This window comes from Lontra canadensis, unplaced genomic scaffold (genome assembly GCF_010015895.1).
Source record: "Lontra canadensis isolate GAN:19392208 unplaced genomic scaffold, GSC_riverotter_1.0 scaffold5, whole genome shotgun sequence".
Lineage (NCBI taxonomy): Eukaryota > Metazoa > Chordata > Mammalia > Carnivora > Mustelidae > Lontra > Lontra canadensis.
The window spans coordinates 12,697,193-12,722,087 of NW_022630999.1; the positions used below are offsets into that span (position 1 = coordinate 12,697,193).

General features: G+C 38.8%; 2 protein-coding genes across 2 annotated transcripts in view; both read left to right on the forward strand.

Annotated features, from left to right (window-relative positions):
• Window positions 1-8,690: 8,690 nt before the first annotated feature.
• Window positions 8,691-24,895, forward strand: part of ITGA1 (integrin subunit alpha 1) — a 158,198-nt gene continuing 141,993 nt past the window's right edge. The window contains exon 1 of the mRNA XM_032851453.1: window positions 8,691-9,392. Within this exon, the coding sequence (XP_032707344.1) occupies window positions 9,332-9,392 (61 nt within the window). The 5' untranslated portion in view covers window positions 8,691-9,331. The remainder of the gene's footprint in view (window positions 9,393-24,895) is intronic.
• PELO (pelota mRNA surveillance and ribosome rescue factor) lies at window positions 17,216-19,249 on the forward strand. Its single transcript, XM_032851454.1, has 2 exons — window positions 17,216-18,350; window positions 18,639-19,249. The coding sequence occupies exons 1-2, from the start codon at window positions 17,625-17,627 to the stop codon at window positions 19,068-19,070; spliced, it is 1,158 nt and encodes a 385-aa protein (XP_032707345.1). The 5' UTR covers window positions 17,216-17,624; the 3' UTR covers window positions 19,071-19,249.

A 24,895-nucleotide genomic window follows, 5' to 3' on the forward strand; every position in this document is an offset into this window, starting at 1 on the left:
TTAATTGGGTTATTTCTTATCTTTTTTTTATTGTTGAGTTCTTTATATTTTCTGGGTACTAGATCTTTATCAGATTTATGATTGGTAAATATTTTCTCCCATCATGTAAGTTGTCTTTTTATATTCTTGAGAAGTTTTAAAACAAAAGATTTAAAATTTAATAAGACCTAATCTATCTATTTTTTTCTTTTATTACTTGTGCTATTGATGTTATATCTAAGAAACCTTTGCCCAACTCAAGGTCTTGAAGATTTACTGCTATATTTCTACTGTGTGTTTTATAGTTTTAGCTCTTACATTTAGGTTTCTGATCTCTTTTGAGTTAATTTCTGGATGGTGTAAGGAAACTTCCTTAATTCTATCATTTCTACCTTTGTTGTTGTGTTAAACAGATATTTTATACTATGATAATTCCCTTGTGTTTTCTTTTACATTTTTTAAGTTGTTTTCTTCATAGTTTCCCTGGTGATTACAATTAGCATCTCAACTTAAAACAATCTAGTTAAAATTAATTTCAATAGTATACAAAAACTTTGTCCTGATGTAGTCCCACCTCCCCCTTCTTTTGTGCTACTATTGTTATTCAAATTCTATCTTATTAATTACAAGCCCATCAACATAGTATTATAATTATTTGCTCTCACATAGTTATCTTTTAAATATGATAAAAGAAAAGAAACAAAATATGTTTGTATTTTCTTCTACAATTACATAATTAATTATCTTTACTGGTGTTATTTCTTCATGTACATTTGAGTTACAATCTAGTATCTTTTCACTTCAAGAATGAAAGACTGCTTTAATATATCACTTAGAGTAGTTCTGCTAACAATGACTTGTCTCAGTATTTCTGTATGTGAAAATATCTAAATTTCTTTTTTGGAGACTAGTCTTATTGGGTATGGTTAATATCTTTTTCTTTTAGCAGTTAGAATACATCCTCCTACTCTATTCTGGTCTTCATGATTTCTGAAGAGAAGTCAACAGTAAGTATTATTGAGAACTCCTCATACATCATGAGTACTCTTCTCTTACTGCCTTCATTATTCTTTCTTTTTGGCTTCTGAAAGTTTGACTATGGTGAATCAAGGTGTGAAACTCCTTGGATTTATCTTAGTTTGAGTTATTAAGCCTCTTGGATATGAATGTTAATAGTTTTCACCAAACTTGGAAAGGTTTCAGACATTATTTCTGCAAATATGCTTTTTGCCCCCTCTGCTGCCTCTTCTCTGGGACTTCCATCATGCATACGTTGGTACATTTGATAGTGTCCCACAGGTCTCTGAACCTCTATTTATTTTTCTCAAAGAATTTGCTATATTTTCAAAATTTAGCTGCCTTTCTTGATTTTAAAAAATTGCAACTCTTTAATTTCAGAGTTTGGAAAAAGTTGATTTTGACAATTTTTGCCAATGTTGTCACAACTTTTATAGAGGAGGAGATATCTGGAGGTGCATTACTTACCCCATAATTCCAGAAATGTTCTTCCTATTGGCAGCTATGTTGTATTCATGGGTAGTCATATGTGGATTGACTCAGGCCATCCCTAAGCCAACACAACAGCTGGCTATGGTTAATGATCCTAATATGAATGATATATTCTGCTTACTCAACAGCAACCGGTAGGTCCATGAATGATAAGGAGGCACTGAATAGGCTCCTGTGCAACTGCTAGGTGCAGCAAATCAAGCTGTGCTTTAAATTTGGATTGGGCCATGTCTGAATGCTTTCCACTTTTGCCTCTGTAGTAGCTTTAGGTCCAGTTTCTCCATCTCGGGCTTCACCGATTTCTCTCCATTCTTATATTCTCTATGACTCTTTTTGACCCAAGGAATTCAACAAATTTCTATAGCTTCTGTGAAAATTAAAACTCACTCATTTGGTCATATAGTCCTACATTTTTCTTTTCTTCTAAGCAGGAATTAATTTTTTTTTTTTAAAGGCAGTTCCCAGGGGTCGAAGGAGAGAGGGGAGGGAAACACTGAATTATCTCTTTGTATATCGAGAGCTCAAGAGACAAATGTAGTACCATAAAAATAGTTTTTTTTATACTTCTTATTTTTTGTGACTAAAATTATTCTCTGCGATATAAATATATAGTTGCCTAATTAATATTACCATTTTATTAGCCTTACTAATACACTACTAATATTAGAATTACTGGTCCTATTACTTTTTGTGACTCAGATTAATAGCTCCGTAGTAGGTATTTTAAACTCTTCTCTTGTTCCCTTGTAGCACATCTGAGCCTACATGAAAGAAAAACTTGGTCAGATCCTTGTATTTAGGGCCTTAGTTTTTAATTTTCCCAGCCAGTTCAAATTTCTTCCACAATGCTTCCATCTTCATTGCCTACTCAAACTTACCTTTTCATTCTTGCTTTACCCTGGCAGTCTTGGTGGGCTTTTGACTCCCAGTCTCTGGTTCTATCTTCTTGGCTGCAACACTTTCCTTTTCTGGAAACAGATCAACTAATTATGGCTCTTTCATGAAAAGCCCCAGGATTTCCTCTTTCATTGCAGGGCCTTTCAAATCAGTCCTCATCCCACAGAACAAAGACTTGGATATTTACAAGTTCATGGCTCCCTTCACCCCAACTTTGGGACCAAAATGCTTAAAATGTCCAACATTGGCAGTATATCTTTAATGTTTACATCTACTCTATGGTGTCCAACTGGTATATCTAAAAGTTCTTTGGGCATCATGATAGTGGTTTCATTTTTGTCTCCTTCAAATTTCAAAAGAATCACCAAAGATTATTCTTCTAGATTATTTGTTCTCTTTGTTGAGATAAATGTCCAACCTTCCACCTTTATTTTGCTAGTGCATATAATTGTATTTATTGATAACAAACAATAATAAATTTCCTTAAAGAAGGCATTGCATTAAAAATTCAGGGAATAGAAGGTTTACAGTATGCCTCATGGATTTAATATATTTCATTTCCTCTACTACAAAAATTAGAGCAAATCACACCACTTCAGCAAACGTTATGAGAGGAAAAAATTAATACAGAGTAAAAAACATGTTTGCATATGTCACTCAGAACAATGAAAATATTCTATTCTTATAAGAAGTCAAAATTCCTTGGCATCCTTTTAAGATCCATTCAAATCTGGTCAGAAATTCACTTGCATTTCCTTAATTTTATTCCATTCTACTCATCCATTTCATGCTGCCTTTACCTAGAATGCCCATTATCCTTTTCCTTCATCCATGAAACCCTCTCCCCATTTCCTGCAAGACCACATTTCAGTGCCATCATCTTTATAAAATCCTGTCTTTTTCTTCCTTTTGACTTTATGCTTGGTTCTAGGGCTCATCAGATACAATTAGGAGGATACATTCTATGCATATCTCTAAGTATCTTGTGAATGTTTTTGAGGATAGTGCCAAGCATTTCAACATTTCTGAATCCTGGGAGCCAGAGGACTTCCTGCTACTCAGAGGTAACACCGTAAATGTTTGAATGTTTGAATGAATGAATTACATGTGGACAGATGCTGCAGGCAATAAAAATGAGTTATTGACTGTCTTGGTATAGATTATAGTCTAGTAGAACAGAAGAAAAATAGCCACATAATTTGTAAAACAAGCTACTTAAGTGTTACTATTTCAGAGCCAAATAATAGACTCCATTTCTCTTGATGTATTTATTTTCTATTAACTACAAGACTATTTCCCCCACATCTATAGTGACCTAGTCCTATTACAAGAAATATCAATCTTCTTGGTTTAATTACTAACTAATAATTTGTTTCAGTCCTGAGATTTTAGAGCCCACCTACTTGCTTTAACTCTTTAAAAACTGGTAAAAGGAAAATGATTAAATTAATTAAATCAACCTGCTCAAATAATCCCAACATTGCCTAATAACTTAAAAAATAGTTAACTCACTTTGCAAATTAAGGAATCTGGCATTGAAGTTGAAATGTTACTGCTCATCAGTGATGGTTATTGTGAGTCAAGAGTGCCGTGACTTAAATATTCTTGCCAGGGCACCACCCTGGTAGTCCCTCCTCCCGTGCAGCACTAGTGTGTCACTCATGTTGAAGTATACTAATAAGTTTTAGGAGTTTCCTACAGTGTTTAGAGCTGTCCTTCACCAGGATTCTAAATTCAAATTTTTTCCTAAGTACCAGTTGCCCAAATTTCTTTGGACCAAGTTTCTGGCATAGACTTGTTCAGGAAATAGGGTGGGAGGAACACCTATTTTATATTTTAAGTGAAAAAACATTCACACAAGAACATTACGCAATAACAACAAAAAAAAAAGTTTGGTTGGTGGTGAAGTTTAAGTTCCACATTATTGTGACTTTGTTTTGGTCATAGAAGAAGCAATCATGGGTTCTCAAGTTGAAGTAACAACATTAATATGGTAATTCCACTAGACTGCTTAATTTAACAGGCTTAAAATGAAACATGTCAATGTTATAATTGAGAACAAAACTACTTGTTTTCTCTCCCTCATTCCAAGAGAAAAAAATTAATGGACAGCAGATTTTCAGTAGAAAAGCAAGTGTTCTACCCATTTTTGCCTCTGCAGAACATAGCCCTGGAGTCCAGTACACAGCAGGAACTTAAAAATTATTCAACTCTGGCGCCTGGGTGGCTCAACTGGTTAAGCTTCCGATTCTTGATTTTGGCTCAGGTCATGATCTCAGGGTCATGAGATGGAGGCCCATGTCAGGCTCCATGCTAAGCAGGAGTCTGCTTGATGTTCTCCCCCTCTCTCTCTACTCCTCCTCCTATTCACACTCTCAAAAGAATAAATGAAATCTTTAAAATAAATAAATAAAAATAATAAATAAATATACAAAAATTATTCAACTAAACTAAGTTGCTCATATGAGTTAGCTTTGTGAGTTAGCATCACTGTCTTGGAGAGCAATTCCCTGAGTATATACAGAGTAAAATTGAAAAATCTGAATCTTTATGAAATCTTAACAAAAGCAGCTCTAGACAATACCACCTACCCTTAACACCTCAGAGTTGAGGAGGGTGGAAGAAAGCACAATTTGATGCTATACTAAAATGTATTTTAAGCCTCATAGTTAACTTTCTTTAAAACAACGTTTTACATTTTTCTTATAAATATCTGTTGTTTTAACATAAAAAGTTTTAAAAAGTATTCATTATTGACTAAAACTATACCACCTTTCTACAAAGGTGGGAGTACCTTATTTATCCTGCAGTTTTGAGAACCCATGATCTAACTACCAAAGATCTGTGGCCTTCACCAGTAGCAGAACGCTAGACCCTCTCCTATTCCCAGCCCCTTAGTGAAATATTCTGTTCTTGTTTAAAAAAAAAAAAATCCCCTTTACATCTAGCTAATTTGAAAAGTAAGTCCTTGTTAATGTCATAATGGGTTCTGATGTCTTAATTTATACCCATTTTATTTTTTTAAAGATTTTATTTATTTATATGTTAGAGAGAGAGCATGCGAGCACAGGCAGACAGAGTGGCAGGCAGAGGCAGAGGGAGAAGCAGGCTCCCCGCTGAGCAAGGAGCCCGATGTGGGACTCAATCCCAGGACGCTGGGATCATGACCTGAGCCGAAGGCAGCCACTTAACCAACTGAGCCACCCAGGAGTCCCATTTTATACCAATTTTACTGGGGTATTTTCAAGATAATTCCCTAATACAAAGTAAGGATTCCAAGTGAGGATTCCAGAAATAATAAGAGTCGATAGAGATGGTTTTGGCCAAACACTAACATTCTCTTTTGATGCCTATCAAATGGCATCACTTCCTATGCCCAACAACACACAGACCCTGCCCTATATTCCCACTGTTTAATTTTAATTCTTCTGCAACAGGGAAGAAGAATAATTCATTTCTATTTACTTTAATCGAGACATTTTGCTAAATGCTGCATAAGTTTGTCTCATTTAATCCTCACAATAATCTTCAGAGAGAGGCAATATTTTTATCCCCATTTTATGTTTGAGGAAACTGAGCCTCACAGAGCTTTATAACTTTTCCTAGATTACACGGCTAACACGTGGTGGCTCCTGGGCATGAGTACAAGAAGTTTAATTCAAGAACCTACTTACTCCAGTAATTATACTCATGATATATTGGATTACCTCTAAGGAGAATACTTTAGTATAAAATGTATGTTTTTATTTTTGAGATATTAACCAGTAATCCCCAAATCCCATCCTATCTGGCTAGGGAAGGTGGAGATCCATTAGACCAATCTGGGGAGGGTTGGGTATCACCTTGGGCCTGGATGTTCACGTGGGTGGCAAGCTCCAAATGGCTTGAGAGGATTAGACTTCCCACACTATCAAAACAGGTCAAACACTCAAAGATTCCTATAAACCACAGCGTACTTTTGCTTTATTTTATGGATTAAGTACTTCATCAGTTCAGTCCCTAACCTCTCAAGGTACTTCTAATTTTCACCCATATTTCCAAACTGTCAAAAAGATCTGATCAGATTAGATCTCATTTAAAAAATAGATGAGTACATCGTACAAAGTCTAGAGCTTAACATTTGCTGTCAGGTGACCCATGTAATGACTAGTTTGTCACCCTAGTTTTTAACCTTTCCAAGCCTCAGTTTACACAATAACACATCTTCCTGCCAGGATAAAGTTGGTTAAGAGACTATCTTGCCTGATATTGGTTTATGTTTAGACTTACTGAAGTTCAGAAAATGAGCGCTGATTCTAAATTTAATTCTCCAGCAATAGCTGTGTTCTCAATCTCTGTATTTGCATTGATGTGAAATGAAGAAAATTATTAAATATTGCCATAAGATTCATAACACATATAAAAGCTAACTTTAACCACAGCACTCGTAGTGCTGGTTATCACCATTAGTTTGCAAGTCCTAGAGAAGATTTTCAAAATTTAAATTCGAAGTATTTATGAACCCCCAAAAAGAAAGCTCAAGTTCCCAATAATTATAACCTTCATCATGAGTATGTTTTAACCCTACTTTATTTCAATAAGGTATAATTTTATAATTTCTCTTTTCATTTCTTTCTAATTCAATAATGTTATAACTTTCTAGAGCCCCACAGATGCATATGTATATATACATATACACACATAAATATACACACATATATATACACACATATACACATATGTTTACATATATATGCATACTATTCTATGTTTATGAAAACACTGAGCAATTTGAAGAGATATTTCAGAGGAAATATTTATCATGGTTTTTTAATGTCTAACCGTTAATCAGTATTTGATTATTTTGCAAAGCCCCATGGGCCATACTGAGAGGCATAAGACATAACTGAGACTATAGACGGTGAGATGAGATGTACAGATTACTTGTCAAGTCTTTCCCAGGAAAGGAACAGCAGGAGGCAGGGCGATGATACAGATTAATGAAGATGGGTTGGAAAGAGAAACTGGGATATGAGACCACTGAATGCAGGCAAAGGAGTTTAAGTAATGTCAGATGGGTTTGAACTGTGATCCAACATGAAATTTTTCTAGAGATTTATTTGTGCAATTTTGAAAATAGGACTAAGAAAGGAAAATATGAAAGCTGGAAATGGGGGAAAAGTGTTTCAAATATATTTATTAGGTTGTTAATCATTTCATACATAAATTAGAAGAGGAATTCCTTAGCTCTGATGGGTCACATTACTGAGATTTGATGGCCTTGAACCTCTCAGGGCTGCCCATCCTGTTTTTGATCTTCATTACATTTCTTTACCTTTTGTATTTTCCAGCCTTAGCTCCTGGAATCTTCTATTTGGTGGCAATCTATTCAATCATCCCTGTGGGCTTCTCCCTTCCCTTCTCTTGGGTTACCTATCCTGTCACCTGTATTGTGTTCTAGGCAGAGTCCTCCTTTGGGTGGCAGTCTTGTCCTGCCTAGCCCTAGTCCTGCTAGCTAGAGATGATTACTTGTTGTTTGAATTGTACTGAATTGAATACATTTTATTCCCTCCACCACCTGTAAACACAAATCCACTCAACCAGTCCTTCCCTTTCTTAGAAATTCTGAAAACCATTAAGACATAGCTGCTTTAAACAAAAACAGCAAGTGAAGCTAACATGTGAATGTGGCTCTTGACTCAGGGAGGTTGGACAACTCATTCAACAAGGAAGGGAAGCATTGCAAAGTGTTAAGCGCCTTTTCTGGCCTGAGTCTCTTGGGGTGGGGTAACAATCGCCAACATTTTGACCTGTCAACTTAACTTCCCAATTTTCAGTTCCCTAGAGAGTGGGAGTGGAAGAGGTAGGAGTAACATGAATATGATTTAATGCACTCTTACTTTAAAAAGTCTGTAACAAGAAATAAAACAGTGCCCTGAGTTCTTTATTAGATTCAATTCCCAGTGTACAAACATCCTAATTCAACTTAAACAAAATAGCCCACACACTACCATTTCTAAAGACTGTTTTCCTCCCTTCATTAACCTCCCTCTTCCTTCTTGCATTTATTTTTCTCCCTTTCTTTTTTTTTCTTTTTTTCTTTTCTCCCATTCTGGTTTTTCTCCTTTTCTCTCACTTAGGGTCTCCCCAAAGAAAAGTTTAGCTGCAACCACCGTTTAACCACAAGTCACCGTAAGGGAAGCAAACTCTCCATAAGCCAAAGCAAAACCCTCTGTAGGGGCGTGTCTGAATGGACGCTCCCTCTACACACACCCACACTCACTCACTCACTCACTCTTAGTGCCAGACAACAGCACGCGAAGTTCAAGTGTCCGCAGGAGAGGGAGGTGGGGATACCAAAGTGCTCACTTTCAGAGACAATCTAATTCCGTCTGCGCAATTTAACCCCAGGAAAGCAGCCTCCCCTTAAGGGCCAAGGAGTCCCGGCCCTTGAAAGTGCCCTCCCTGCCCTGACTGAGGGAGAGGGAAGGGGTGTGAAGGCGGGGCCACTGGACGGGCGACACCCTCCCGAAGGTCCAGCCGTCGTCGGCCTTCCTGCCACCTTAGGGAGCGCGATCGCCCTCTCAATGGAAGGCAGATGTCCCTTTAAGGTTTGCTTTGCAGCCCGTGGACTTTAGCCTAAACACGAGCCCGCGAAGCTGGCTTTATTTGTCCATGTCTCGGACACAGCCTGGGAGGCTGCCAGGAGGATTTCAGAGAACGAGCGCGCGAAGGGGCGGGAGATGGGGCAGTAAGTCTGGGATATGAAAAGCGTGGAGAGGACCTAGAGGCAGTCGTCGAAAACACAGGAAATTCACTCTTCGGCTTCTGGGCGCCGCGACCGACCGGGCCGGAGACTGAGACCTAAGGCGGCAGAGTGGCCCAGAACGCGCCGCTCCGTGCTGCGTCCTGCCGCGTGTTGCCCTCGGATCCAGCGCGTCCTCCGGGCTCTGCGGGCTCCCGGGTCATGGCCCCCCGACGCCAAGCCAGCCCAGGGGTCGCTGTCGCCTGCTGCTGGCTCCTCACCGGTGAGCGACCCTGTTTTTCTCCGAGCGTCTGTGTGCGGGGCTCTGGGCTGCTTGTGGGTCGGGAGATACCGAGAGCTCGGCGCAGAGAGGCGGAGGCAGCGCCCCCTCACTTTGGGACCTTCCAGGTAGTCTGGGCAGGTCCGAGGACAGAAAGGAGTGTCTGCGTTTTGTTTCGGATACTAGTTTTGATGTGTTTCAAAACCTTCCCCCTCAATAGAAGGAGGGAGATATAGTGCTGGAAACTTTACAAGGTAGAAGTGAGTTTACAATTAAAGTTGTTTTGACAGTTTACATTGTATTTTAGGACTTTGCTAAAAGGCATTACCCCACCTACCTACTTATCTACCTTTCTTTCTTTCTCTTTCTCTCTCTTTTTTTATTTTTTGGAGGAAGGTAACTAGGGGGCGCCGGATTTATATGCAAAGTTCCTACCTTTAGGTTACTCAAGAGTGGGCATTATTGCATTTTCTTGCTGTCATGTATTCAAGATCTTCTCTACGACAGAATGAGGAAAGAAAGGAAAGCAAGGCAAAATTGCTTCTTGTCCTGAAATGACGTTTCTGTATAAGGAGGAGGAACACTTTGAAATTGAGAAAGGGATAGTCACAGAGCAGATTATTTTTTAAATGCAAAATACAGTATTGTTACTTGTGTATAAAAGGCATTTGTAAGGAGGGACTTTAAAAAAAAAAAACCACTGGAAATACAAAGTTATATCCAATTTAGAAAAAGGTTGAATCATAGCATTTTCTAAGATTTTCCAAATGATTAGCCCACGGCCAGATTTTACCAGATACTGAGGGGGGAAAGCTGTAATGGTGAAAGAAAAAGGCAGATTGGTGAAGCTTTGTGTGAAAGTAACGTGATTAATGGTTAGGTTAATGATTGGGTTTAGCATATCATCAGTATTCAATATTCAGCGTCTTTACTGCTGGCATGCTTATTGGTATTAGTTAATTTAGCATTTTTCCATTACAAACAGGGGTGATCCTGATTTAGATGCCCAAGCATTGTTAAGTTTTATGAGGATCCCTGAGAAATGGATTATTTGCAAGCAAAATATTTTTTTCACAGCGAGGTGGTATTAACAGAGTTAATTATGAGCTATTGACTTTTCATCCAGACATTTTCCACTACTCAGGAAGTGTCCGGTAATCCAAACAGTAGTAACTTCTGAACAGCTTTACAGCCAGTGAATGGTTTAATTTACCAGCTGCTGTCCCTGCCCTTTATACTTATTTGACCTACGATGCCTCTTCTGCTCAAGCTTTTTGGAGGGCGTTTGCATTTTGTTGTTGTACAAAATCTGAAGTTTTCTAACTATTCAAGTTGTACCTTTTCCATTTTACCAAATAAGCAGTCACTATGCAGAAAGTATCAAAGGCAGTTTGCACATCCTCCAAAAAGGACAAGAATGAAACTTTATAAAATTTAATTCCCTTTTGTGTGTGTATATGTGTGTGTGTATTATTCAATCATACTAAAATTTAGAATTTATTGCATCAGAATCAATAGGTTCCTCATATGTGCTATATTTATGCCCATTTCACAATACAAGGATCTGAAATTTGACTTTTTCCTCTCCTTTGCGGGTTTTCCAGTCAGTTATCATATTGTCAGCTTTCCTGGAAACTCCTCAATTCATAGAATCTACACCTAACCTGTGGTCTCATCACCATACCTGTCCATGCACAGTACCACAGAGAGCTCTTCTTGTTGCAAGTCTGTACCCAACTTCTAATTTATCTTCTTAATAACTAATTTTCATTATATATTAGTCTTTGTAGTAAAACAAACAAAAACACTTCCATGGTTCTTTATTCTCTTCAGATGAAATCCAGAATTCTCTACTGACCTCTCAGTGTTTGCCCTAATCCAGCACCCTCTCTCTCCCGCTATACCTATATCCATTTCCTATTTCTGTTGTATCAAATTGCTATAGATTTATTGGATTAAAACAAGACAAATATATTATGTGACAGTTATGTAAGTTAGAAGTATCACTGGGCTAAAATCAAGGTGTGGACAGAGCTGTGTGTCTTCTGAAGCCTGTATCAGGGAGAATCCATTGCCTTGCCTTTTTCAGCTTCTAGAGGCCACCTGCATACCTTAGCTTGTGGCTCCATCCTCCATCTTCAAAGCCAGTAGGATAGCATTTTCACATCCTTCCCTCTGACTCTGCTTCATCATCCAGTTCCTTCTCTAACTCTGACCCTTTGCCTCTTTCTAAAAAAGGATCCTTCTAATTACAGTGGACCCATTTGGATAAACCAGGATAAGCTCCTAGTCTTAAGAGCCTTAACTTAATCATATGGGCCAAGTCCCTTCTGCCATATAAGTTAACATATTTACAGATTCTAGGGATTAGGACATGAACATCTTTGGGAGACCATTTTTCTGCCTACCAAAACCCTGAAATGGAAACTTCGCATGAGAGCCAGTCACATTTCCTTATTTTCTACATAATCTACATGCTTGTTTTGCCACTGTGGCTATGGTCTTGTTGTTATATATCTAGAAAAGAACTCCACCCTTCTTTCTCACATCCCCTGCCATCTAAACGAACTGTCTCCAGACTTCAAACCTGGGTTTATATCACAACAACAAATCAACATGCTAATAAACTTCCCATTGGATTAAAAACTGTCTTGCATTAGCTTCTAACCGTATTATAAAATGATCTGTCAACAAAGATTATTATTTTACGTATGTCAAAGTCCCAGGAAAAAACTAGTGACACATATAAAGCATTTAACTAAAGAAAGTTTAATAAAGGACTGTTTACAGAGGCATTTAAAGAACTGACAAAAGATGCTAGAGCACCTAAGGACAAACAATAGTGAGAAGAAAGCATATGAAGCAACACTGGGAAGAGAAGCCATTATCACTCTTAGGCCTGAGGAGGAAGTAGTGTTACTTTGGCTGTGAACTCTAGCTATGGGAAAGGGGCTGTTGGATGGGAGCTGGGACATAGGAAGAGGAATGCAGCTAGAGCCACAATTGAAGCCCAGCCAGAAGGGAGCAGAAGAAATAAATACCTGGCTTCTTTTCCTCCCACCCTCTAAAGTCTTGCCCAACCCTCTCATTGGCCAAGTCCAAATGGCAGAATCAAACATCCTGGGGAATAGGGTCAGGACATACAATAACAGAGAAAAACTAACACAATGCTGAATGGCACATATTTATTACGAACATGTTATGGGTAAGGCCTTATGTCAAAAACTTTGCATGTATTATTTCACTTTAATCTCAAAAAAAAGGAAAATTTTAGAACTATTATCCATATATTAGAGATGGAGAAACCAAAATACTAAGAGATTAATTTGTCCAAAGTCCCACGACTCATAAATGGCAAAGCCTATGCTCCGCTTACTTTCTGATCTCAAATTTCATGCTGTGAAATAATATGCCATACAGGCTGTCAAATGCAAGTCCATTTCCTTCTTGCTCAACCTTCAGAATGTTAAAGCCAAGCGTAACTGTCTATGAGATTTTAAAAAGGACCTAATTAATGTTGTGAATCTGATATTTTCATGACTTTTAGGTATATCATGAAATTAGATGTCCCATCCTATATTAATTGTAACTCAAATAACTATCTCTGGATATTAAGAATATATAGAATGACCCCAATTGAGTAATATGTCTCTTCTTGATAGAAACATTTTAGTTAGCCTAAAAGCAAGGTGTCTTCTTTTGTAAATTTTTTCAGTTAAGATTTTTTTATTCAAAATGAAGTATGTATATATATGTATATACATATATATACATGTGTGTATATATGTGTGTATATATCGATATATACACACACACATATATATACAGCCCCATATTTATATCTAATTGAATGAAAGACACCATCAAGGGGCGCCTGGGTGGCTCAGTGGATTAAGCCTCTGCCTTCGGCTCAGGTCATGATCTCAGGGTCCTGGGATGGAGCCCCGCATCTGGCTCTCTGCTCAGCGGGGAGCCTCCTTCCCTTCTCTCTCTGCCTGCCTCTCTGCCTACTTGTGATCTCTGTGTGTGTGTCAAATAAATAAATAAAATCTTAAAAAAAAAAAGACACCATCAATTGAAAAAATGCATCATTATTTTATTCACTACTAAGGAAAAAGAGTGCTGCCAATCCAATTATAATTATTAGACTGTTAAATAACTCCCAGTTTCAGAGATGTTGAAAGGTGGGAAAATGTGCATCTGAAAATTACAGACATAACATACAGTAAATCTACATAGTAATTTTCTATTAAATTTCTTTGTATATTTAAAAACTGCATCATAAAATTTCAAACACTCCTGGATACAAATGACACTCTTTCTGGAAACAATGATATGAACCTTGTCCCTCTTCTTAGTTTTTTTTTCTATCTGCTACAGGGGATAATTGCTCCTCTATCATCAGCAGCCTCACCAAATCCCAGAAATGAGCTTCATCTGAACACTCTGCCTCAGCAGAAATGTGGCAATAAAGTAATCAAAAATGTTCTAGTTGCATAGGATCAATGACTAGTTTTGGCAAATGCTAAATTTCTGTCATAAATGGTGATTAGTGCTAGAGCTATACACATATGAAGGTACCTAATTTTTATCTAAAGTCTTCTATAATTTAAAAGGAAGATTAAAAAATCAACTAAGTCTTAAAGGAGATTAAAATATATGCACTGGTTGGTATTAAGAATTCACTTTATGTGCAAATATTTTTTTACCCAAATAGTAGATCTCTATAAGAAACAAAAACCAAAAATTGTCCCTTTCCCCCTTTTGCCTGAATTAGCTGAATATTTCTCCCAACTGTACACTTAGCTTTGCTTGTGGTGGTCACATGGGCATCTTTGAACAACCTGAGGTTAGCACATTCCCTTTACATAAATGATTGCATTTATTATTAGATATTCATAATCAGAGCTCTGACTTATTCTGCAAAGACCATTTTCTAAACAGGCATAATAAAACTGTAATTATACATTATTTACAACATTTTCAGCTCTTTTCCTCAGTAAGATGTGTTTGAAATAATCATTTTCTTACCCAAGCATGGGTATCTCAAAAATTGAAATAGGTTTTTAGAAACGAATCTTAAGAGTAATCTTCTTTTCAAAATTCTAGTAACATTATAAAACAGAATGTTTTCTTAATTTTAAGATGCCAGTGATAGATAAGTTAAAAGTTCTGCATTAAAGGAGAACTAAAAAATATGCATTCTTTCATATGATGACTATGTTTATATAACAATTGCTGTGCTGGGTTTCAGGAACATAGACAAATAAAAGGTAGGTTCACAGTCTGAAAAAGGGATAGACAAGCAAAGAAGCAATGATGGGAGGAGCCTCCAAGGTGCTCTAAGCAGAGGAAGGAAAAGATTAGTACATGTTGCAGGAAAGTTAAGTCTTGCCAAAAAAAAAAAAAAAAGAAAATACTAGGAACAAGAACATTTATACAGCCCTTACTGCACTAAGCCTAGGGTATTCAAACAAGATTTCCATTCTTCAGGAGCTCATAATTCCTGCTGCTGTGATACAAACCATTTCTAACATACCACTATAATAGCAACAAGAACTGTAATCTAATTCACCAACAAGATACATGAATTCATGTACTAGGGCTGACCTAAGTTTTCCCTGGAGAATAGATAGTAGTATAAATTAATGATACCCAACAGATTATCCATCAGTCAACCTTACTGAACCAGTTATTTTTCTAAGACTAAATAATTATGATCATGTCAGTGTGAGCCCTTGCCCCTTGCTTTGTCTGATCTAGATTTCTAGCTTCAGGTCAGGCATTCTTAGAGATATACCACAGTATCTCATGTGTTTGTAGAACTCTACAGTTTACAAAGTATCATAATCTCATTAGAACCTTATAAGGGTTATCAAATGAGAGAGACAGCATCAAAAACCTGATTTACAATTTAGAATGAAAGCTTCAGGTTTGTACCTGTTAGGGGACCTAACTAAAGATGCTATAATCTGCTGGAAAGATCATGACTCATGTCTGCTGACTCTTGCTGTACAAGTATTAAACTTCGTATTGATCTTTTACCACTGTAATGGAGCTTAGGAAGAATAAAATTCTTGAATACATTTATTTTTCTGTAATTCATTTTCTTACTACAAAATGAGGATAACAAATATTTAGAGAAGAGGATTAGAAGAGTATAGGAAAGGACCTGGTGAATATTCAATAAATGATAGCTCTTCAAGAAAAACTTAACACTTACTAACATCCTACTGTATGCCTGCCACTGTGATTCTGTGGTTTTTAATCTTTATCAGACTTTGAAGAGAAGTAAATTCTACTTAGGTGATCAAGGAGCAACTCAAAGTATTTCTCTCTCCTGGTTAGGAAATGTCCTCTGGAGAGGCAAGCCATCTTCACATTTTAGGGCAATTGGTTCCTTACTCAAAGTTGCTGGGTCTTCTGGGAAGTGGAAGAAGGCAGTCAGAGTTAGAAACTTTAGGAAGGCATTCAATATGACAGGAAGGTGTGGTAGGAATAGGAAAAGGAGGTAAAGAGAGAGGGAGGGAGAGAAGTCACAAAACAAACAATGGCTCTAATTTATATTAGCGCTTTAGAAGGGATTTTTGTGTCTCCTGAGAGTCTCTGAGGAAGATAATTGAGGCATCAGTGTCAAGACTTGTGGCAAAGTCAGATTCCTTCCTTTCATCCTGGTCTCACCAGTTCTGGGTGGTAAGATTCCCTTTCAGTGCCATATGCAAGTAAGAAAGAGAATGAGAAGATATGTAGGTAGTAGGACTACTCTGTTCACCTCCTCTGGTTTTTGTTGTTGTTGTTGTTTTGTTTAAGATTTTATTTATTTGAGAGAGAACAAGAGATCCAGCTCAGGAGCAGGAGCGGAGGGGGAGGGGCAGAGGAAGAGGGAGAAGCGACTCCCCACTGAGCACGTGGAGCCTGCTGGGGCTCAATCCCAGGACGCTAGAGATTGTGACCTGAGCTGAAGTTGATGCTTAACCCACTGAGACACCCAGGCGCCCCGCCCCATCTCATTTTAACTTTCAGGGAAATTCTGGTGGGCTTTTTCTATTTCTATTCACTGATCTTGTTAAGAGGCAATCCTCACGTCTCAATCCCCTATCACTATAAAAATGCTAAGTGACTTAAGGATTTTCTTTAAAATCAACTTTGTAGCCATTCAGCTGGTTTGGTCCCAGTACATCAGATTTTTTCCACTTCCAATATCTTCAACTCAATTTAGGCAGTGAAAATCGGGCCCTAAATTTTTGCGACCCAATCCCCAACCTAAACATTTCACAGGCTACTGAGCTGCATAAAGCAGAGACTGCCAATTTTGGATTCTGGGATTCCCAGGACATCAGGCCAAGCAACTGAGCGGTCCACCCAGGGGTGAATTCCACAGATGGTTTCTTTTCTCTCTGGGGTCACTGCTTTAACATCTGGGTAGTCAGATCGCGCAGACAGGGTAACTAAGCACAGAAAACAGCTGGGTACGTTGCTCTGAGCCCAGACCCACCTTGACCAGTGGTTCTTAGAAACCGTTTCTGGAAATGCCAACTCCAACAAGCGTGTAGCGTCTGAGTGCTGATAAGCGAAGCACAGTTTAGAACTTTAGGGCCAAGCCTGCAATTTTGAGAAATCCTTTTAGTTAAGTTTTTTATTTATCCGGGGCAGTCATAACTTCATGAAGCTGGGGGCGGGGCGGGGGTGATTGCACTCACATACTTCCCAGATTCTGCACAAAGAGGTTTGGAAGAGAAAACTTAGGAGTCCAAGTTCAGCATTAAAATAAGTAACTCGCCACCAAAGATTCTAAGCACTTTCCTCTCAGTTTAGTCTTCGGACGCACTTCGCCCCTAGTGCGCCTGCGCCCCCGCAAACTGCAACCCCGCCTCTTCGTTGGGGACGTAAAATGTGCGCCGAGAGGTGGAACGCGGGTTGAGCATGCGCCGTCATTGCATCAGCCGCCGGGTCCGTGCTGGGTGCTGGAACGCCGGAGAAGGCTGTGTTTGCTGCTGTGTCTCTTGCTCGCGTCTGGCGCAGTGTGCCGGAAGACTAGGAAAAGAAGGGCTAGAGTAAGTGTTCCCCTTGGCCGCTTGAGTCGGAGCTAGGATATTTCTTTCCTGCCAGGCAAGTGCCTGTAGGAATCGGACCCCGCCCCCTTCCCGACCTAGACTCCCTTTTCCCTCCCTGTCCCTTTCCCACTGAGGCCCTTCTCCTTTCCTCTTGTTCTGCCTCTGAACCCCCGCGGAGGTCATGAAGCTTGTGAGGAAGGACATTGAGAAAGATAATGCGGGCCAGGTGACCCTAGTCCCCGAGGAACCTGAGGATATGTGGCACACCTACAATCTAGTGCAGGTGGGCGACAGCTTGCGCGCCTCCACCATCCGCAAGGTACAGACGGAGTCCTCCACGGGCAGTGTAGGAAGCAACCGGGTCCGCACTACTCTCACTCTCTGCGTGGAGGCCATCGATTTTGACTCTCAAGCCTGTCAGCTGCGGGTTAAGGGAACCAACATCCAAGAGAATGAGTATGTCAAGATGGGGGCATACCACACCATTGAGCTGGAGCCCAACCGCCAGTTCACCCTGGCCAAGAAGCAGTGGGACAGTGTGGTTCTGGAGCGCATCGAGCAGGCCTGTGACCCAGCCTGGAGTGCAGATGTGGCCGCTGTGGTGATGCAGGAAGGCCTCGCCCATATCTGCTTAGTCACTCCCAGCATGACCCTCACTCGGGCCAAGGTGGAGGTGAACATCCCAAGAAAACGGAAAGGCAACTGTTCCCAGCATGACCGGGCCTTGGAGCGGTTCTATGAACAGGTGGTCCAGGCTATCCAGCGCCACATAAACTTCGATGTTGTGAAGTGCATCCTGGTGGCCAGCCCGGGATTTGTGAGGGAGCAGTTCTGCGACTACATGTTTCAACAAGCAGTGAAGACCGACAACAAAGTGCTCCTGGAAAATCGGTCCAAGTTTCTTCAGGTAAAAATCTTATCCAAGGATAATTAAGAGTGGGCAGAGGGATTTGTATAAACGACTCTTAAATTTTAGAACTGGGAAAAGTGCAGGAGGAGAAAGTGTTGACTGGACTGCGATTGTAAGTGAGGTAATGAAATGAAAGTTGTTAAACAGCCTGTTTACATAGTAAACTTTGCTTAAGTCCTCAAACATATAAAGCCGCCTTTGTGCTTTTGGCTTTAGGTCTTTGCAGGCTGATTAATGGGTACTCGAAGACATTCTTTTGTCTGACTTTGGTAATTGTGATTCTAGGTACATGCCTCCTCTGGACACAAGTACTCCCTGAAGGAGGCCCTTTGTGACCCTTCTGTAGCTAGCCGCCTTTCAGACACTAAAGCTGCTGGGGAAGTAAAGGCCTTGGATGACTTCTATAAAATGCTACAACATGAACCTGACCGAGCTTTTTACGGACTCAAGCAGGTGGAGAAGGCTAATGAGGCTATGGCAATTGACACATTGCTCATCAGCGATGAGCTGTTCAGGCACCAGGATGTCGCCACACGAAGCCGGTATGTGAAGCTTGTGGACAGTGTGAAAGAGAATGCGGGCACGGTTAGGATATTCTCTAGTCTTCATGTATCAGGGGAACAGCTCAGTCAGCTGACTGGAGTAGCTGCCATTCTCCGCTTCCCTGTCCCTGAGCTCTCTGACCAAGAGGATGATTCCAGTTCTGAAGAAGATTAATGATCGGACCTTATAATTGAGACGAGCTGTGTCCCCATTGTTACATATCGTAGCATCCTGACAGAACGCTGCAAGGCACTTCGTGATTCTTACATGGATTTCTCATGTATTTGGTCACACTAGGTATTTTGTAATGGGCAAGACGTGTTCAAACTAAACAATAAATGAAAAGGAAATAATCTCCATGTACTACCATTTTTATTAATTAGGATAATTTATATAGAAATTATGAGTACTTAAAAACATTTTGTATATATAAGAATGCCTTATATTCTTTGGGATAGAGCATAAAATCCCAAATATCATACTTTGAAATTAGTTTTTTCTGAGGAAAAGCCGTTCAGTATTTCATCATCCTTAGTTTCAACTGTTTATTTTAATTCTGCATAGTGTCCTTGTATGGTGTTTAATGATCCCTTTCCTCCATTTCCTGTACACTTTTTTTTCCTAAGACCCTAAGAGCTTGTCAGAAACTGGAATCCAGGATCAATCCTGGGCCTTCTGGGTTTCAGTCTATATTTTAACATCTTCAGTTGATTACTATGCATAATAAAATCTGATAAACATAGGCAGGAACTTATTCTCCCTGTACTAATAAAAATCTCTGGCTGGGGTTGCCAGCCATAGAGGAAAAACATTTGAGTCTCAAGGTTGATTTCAGCAGAGTTAATTGGCCAGTATTCAGCTTAACTATCTGTAAAAATCAAAATAATAGTGTATTTTTTTGTCTACAGAGTACTTAAAATATCTTCAAGAATTCGTGTTTTTAAAAAGTTACATTCTGGAGGCACCTGGGTGACAGCTGGTTAAGTGTCCATCTCTTGATTTCAGCTCTGGTTGTGAGATGGAGACCTGCATTGGGCATGGAGCCTGCTTAAGATTTTCTCTGTCCTTCTCCCCCTGATACCCCTCTAAAAAAAAAAAAAAAAAAAAAGTTACATTCTGTACCATTGTCAAGAGTATAACTCCTCATATATGTATAGCATGAAATATCAAAATAGTGATAGCATATAAAATTTAAAAATTACAATTTTTTTTTCTTTTTTACTATTCTCTAAAAAGCAAAATGAACCATAAGTCTTTGGAAGTCATATTCAGTAGTCTAATTCATTAATATGAATGTCTAATTCAACTGCTATTCATTAATAAGGAACAACTTAGCTACAAATGGAAACACCTGTCAAGGCAATGTTGTACTGTAAATTTCCATTTACCATCAGGTACTTGTAAACAAAGATTTGTTGCCCCCCCGCCCCGCACCAGGACAATAAATGAGAAGCTGGCAGATTGTTTCATTTTACTCTAGGCATGAAATACATCAAGTTTATTTTGCTATTCTTAGTCCCTCATTTATATGTTCTATTTATTTTGCTAGTTTTTATGTCTGGATTGTTGATTCTGGATTTCATTTTCATTTTTCTCTTACATATGAGTTGGATCTTTTTCCACCCAGATGGCACTACAGTGGCTTTGTAAAACTAATTTTCCCTTATCTCTACCTATTTTCTGTTGTTAACTTTATTTTCCTTTTTTAATCCCTGTGAGCAGTTCTCTTAACCTCAAATTATCTTTAACAGAAGTGATTCATGTATTCTGGAACTGAAATTTCCTTCATTGCTAAAAAATAAAAGTACACAGATAAATGGTGTATATGTGAATTCCCCTAACTAAGAGCTGTTACTGGGGAAAGGAGTATTGTGCTTTTAAATCAGATAGTTTTCCAAACAAATAAGATTGGATGTTTGTTTTCAGTATCAGAACATGTTGAATTGCATGTAGAATAGGTATTTCTAAGGTGATTCTGAGTGAGGAGAAAGAAACCATTTGCCTGTGTCCAGATCCTGGAAATGGGGCATCTATGTTTGTATTATACCAATTATTAAGGGTTTACATTTATCCATTTGGATTTTAGTTCCTGCTTTGATGCTGGGTTTAAGAAAGACAAGCATGAAAACAAATCACTATTACAAAAGCAACTTGTACAAAGTGTAAGAGAGCACAGTGTTGGAAGGGTCACTTGTAGGAGGAACTTTATAGAGCTGGAGCCAGTAAATCTCCTAAATGGTGAGAAGAACCCCAGAGAGGTTATTGGAAAGAGGAGAGGGGCAGAGTAAGTATACCAATCACATTAAACCCTCTCCATGCCGCAATAAAGAGTGGGTTTGACAATAATGAGAAGCCACTGAAAAGTTTAAGCAGGAGAATGGCATGTTTGCATTTCACAAATATAACTGTTCAGCAGTATCAAGGATGAATTGGAGGAGGCAAGAGCACTTGTTAAAAGAATGCAAATTAGAAAAACCCTGAGGAAAAGCAATTTTGGCCTGAACAAGAACAGTAACAATAATCCTTGCAACAGGAATGAAAAATCACTAGGCAATATGAAGAGATAGGATCAAAAGGACATAGACTACAGATAGTTGTTCAGAGTTAAAGAGTAGACTGTAGGGGTAAGTCTTGGATTTTTTTTTTTTCTTTTTAATGTGGGAGAGATGATGGCACAATTCAAAAAGCAAAACAAAATCAAACCAGGAAATACAGGAAGAGAAGCTGACTTGCAAGGAAAAACATTAAATTCAGTTCTGAATCTTTAGGGGCATCTGGGTGGCTCAGTCAGATAAGCATTCGACTCTTGATTTTTGGCTCAGTCATGATCTGAGGGTGGTGAGATTGAACCCCAAGTCCAGCTCCATGCTGGGCATAGAGACTGCTTAAGATTCTTTCTCTTCCTCTGCTCCTCCTTGCCCCCCTCCCAACTCTCCCTCTCAAAAAAAAATTGAGGATGTCTGCAGAACATCAGAAATGCTCTTCCACCAGATTTCTGTATGCTCACTCACTCAGTCTCCTAAGGTTTTTACTAAAAGTTCACCTCTGTGAGGTCTTCCAAACCAGTCTTTTAAAAAAAGATAACTTCTCCATGATTTCTTTCTAAGCCCTTCTTTGTCCTAGTTTTCTCTATAATGTAGTTGTTCTGTTTATCATCTGTCTAGAATGGAAACTCCACAAGGGCAAGGACTATGGTTTGTTAGGTTCATTGCTATATCCCTAATGCTAAGAACATTAGCACACAGTAGATGCTCAAAAATATTGGCGGGGGCAAGGGTGGTAAGTGAATGACAGAATGAATTCATTCAGTCCCTTAGCTAAGAAGTTCCCTTAGAAGGCGCCTGGGTGGCTCAGTGGGTTAAATAAAGCCTCTGCCTTCGACTCAGGTCATGATCCCAGGATCCTGGGATCGAGTCCCACATCAGGCTCTGCTCAGCGGGGAGCCTGCTTCCCCCTCTCTCTGCCTGGCTCTCTGCCTACTTGTGATCTCTCTCTGTCAAATAAATAAATAAATAAATAAATAAAATCTTAAATTAAAAAAAAAAAAAGAAGGTCCTTTGTTCACTGTGCACACAGGCCTGAAGTTCAAGAAAAAGCAGTTGGCTGAGGTTAATGATATACCAGTTGTCAGCATGTAAGTAAACTTGAAATCCCAGAGAGAGAAAAAAATGGCCTTGCAAGAATTAGTAAAGCTAGGGGAAAAGGCCAGGCACAGAAGCATAGGGAAACAGATAATCTCTTTAAATGTTCCTTGACTCTATTATCTATTAAAATCCGTCAAAGTATGGGGGCACCTGGGTGGCTCAGTGGGTTAAAGCCTCTGCCTTCGGCTCAGGTCATGATCTCAGGGTCCTGGGATCGAGCCCCGCATCGGGCTCTTTGCTCAGCAGGGAGCCTGCTTCCTCTCTCTCTCTGCCTGCCTCTCTGCCTACTTGTGATCTGTCTGTCTAATAAATAAATAAAATCTTAAAAAAAATAAAATCCATCAGAGTGTTTATATATTTCAATAATTAATGTGGTCAGATAATTATTTTTCCCCCTACAGAGCTCTTTAATGTCCTAGAGATAATACAAGTAGAAGAGCCAAAGTGTTGATTACATAGAAGCTGGGTTTTGAAATTTCCTAAGATAAGTTTCTAAATTTGGGGGCAAAAGCCAAATTACTTTTGTATATGGATTTTAAGTGAGTCTTAATATGCATGTATGTTTACAAATTTAGTATTTATAAATTTATAATTTTCTATTTACAAATTTAGTATGTGAAAGTTCCAATTAAAAAAAGGATATAGTAGGGGGTGATAACTCAATTTAAGAGACTTTTTCAGGATATCCATAGCACAGGAATTATTAGCAAATTCTGTCTCAGGCCAGGTTTATAGCAGTATTACTGCTATTGGACCCTTAATGCCTGGGCCCCCTATCCATGGCATCTTTGATTTCCCTCAGCACACTTCTACTCCCTGCAGAACCACAATTGTCACAATTGTGCCATGAATTTTGCAATGTTTTGTTTATATTTATTTTAAAAATTGATTTTGGTCAGCCCATACTTTTGTTTATACATATTTTTCAGTAAATGAGTTTCCAAGTAGCAATTTTAGTGAGGACTTGAAGACCAAGTAAAACAAGAATCAAAACTTCAAATAAAGTTCTTAAAACCCTAAGTGAAATAGTTGTCTTCATACTGATGTGTCAATATCTTTAAGGTTTATGCAGAGGTTCAGTTTATGTATTCTAGGAGATGTAGTATTTTAGACAAGTGCTAATCAAGATTTTTTTTAATTTATTAACATATCATGTATTATCTGCTTCAGGGGTACAGGTCTGTGATTCATCAGTCTTACCCTCCCCAATGTCCATCACCCAGCCACCCCATCCCACCCACCCACTTCCCCTCCAGCAACCCTCAGTTTGTTTCCTGAGATTAAGAGTCTCTTATGGTTTGTTTCTTAATGCATTGTGCACACTGCTGATCAACTGGTAGTTTGGAAGTTTAGTGTAAAAGTGTTACTGAAAAGTCCTAGTGATTTCTAATGGGAGTTTGAGATGCGAGTATAATACTAGTGTGTATTAATGATGCCTTATTTAGAAAAGATTCAGAAGTCAACAGTACAGCTGCTTAAGATGTTGGGAAATAAGATCTGTAGTAATGGTCTTGGTATTTAGCAGGAACAATCTGAGGAGTTACTTAAGGTAGACCTCAGGTAACAGGTAAAGTTCACTAAAAATGAAAAATAAATTGGCCAAATTCAGTAAGGAGCTAGTGTAGAAAAACTATAAAAAGCACTGATAAAAAGTAATTGTTAAGCTGCAGTAGAGATGATAAAATCTTATTTGTCATTTTTCTTTATATAGCAAGAATTCTACCTTTCTAGGAGTGATTTAGTATCACCATCTGTATTCTCATCCATATTGTAGAGTGTTCTTTATAGGTTTCTGAGTGCAATCATTTGTATGATAACCCATTTATATTGCAGTATTTAATCTCTGTATTTTAAGAAACATGTCAGTATGTTCTGTTGTGATAAATAACTCTCAGAAAGAAACTGGGATACTGTGAATTTGTTCATTTAAATTGAGGTGAAACTAATGCATTTACTCAAGGAAGATGCACTCTTGTGTGCAATACTTCGGTTGCAAACAAATTTGAGGCTATCATTTTTGCTCTCGACAGTGAATATTTTTTTTTAAGATTTTATTTATTTATTTGACAGAGAAAGATCACAAGTAGGCAGAGAGGCAGGCAGGGAGTGGGGGGAAGCAGGCTCCCTGCTGAGCAGAGAGCCCGATGCAGGGCTCAATCCCAGGACCCTGAGATCATGACCTGAGCCAAAGGCAGAGGCTTAACCCACTGAGCTACCCAGGTGCCCCTTGACAGTGAATATTTTAATTCTGTAATAAGCAGCATCAATATGGGAAAGGTCTTATATTTCCAGGTTCCAGTCACTAAAGTTTGTGACATTTATGATAAATTGTGCGGAGTTGGAGTACTGCCTTCT

Bases quoted from the DNA above. Each gene is read 5' to 3' on its own strand.
- PELO (XM_032851454.1), top strand. From the start codon at position 17,625: ATGAAGCTTGTGAGGAAGGACATTGAGAAAGATAATGCGGGCCAGGTG. The intron at 18,351-18,638 runs GTAAAAATCTTA...TTGTGATTCTAG, and splicing joins ATCGGTCCAAGTTTCTTCAG to GTACATGCCTCCTCTGGACA.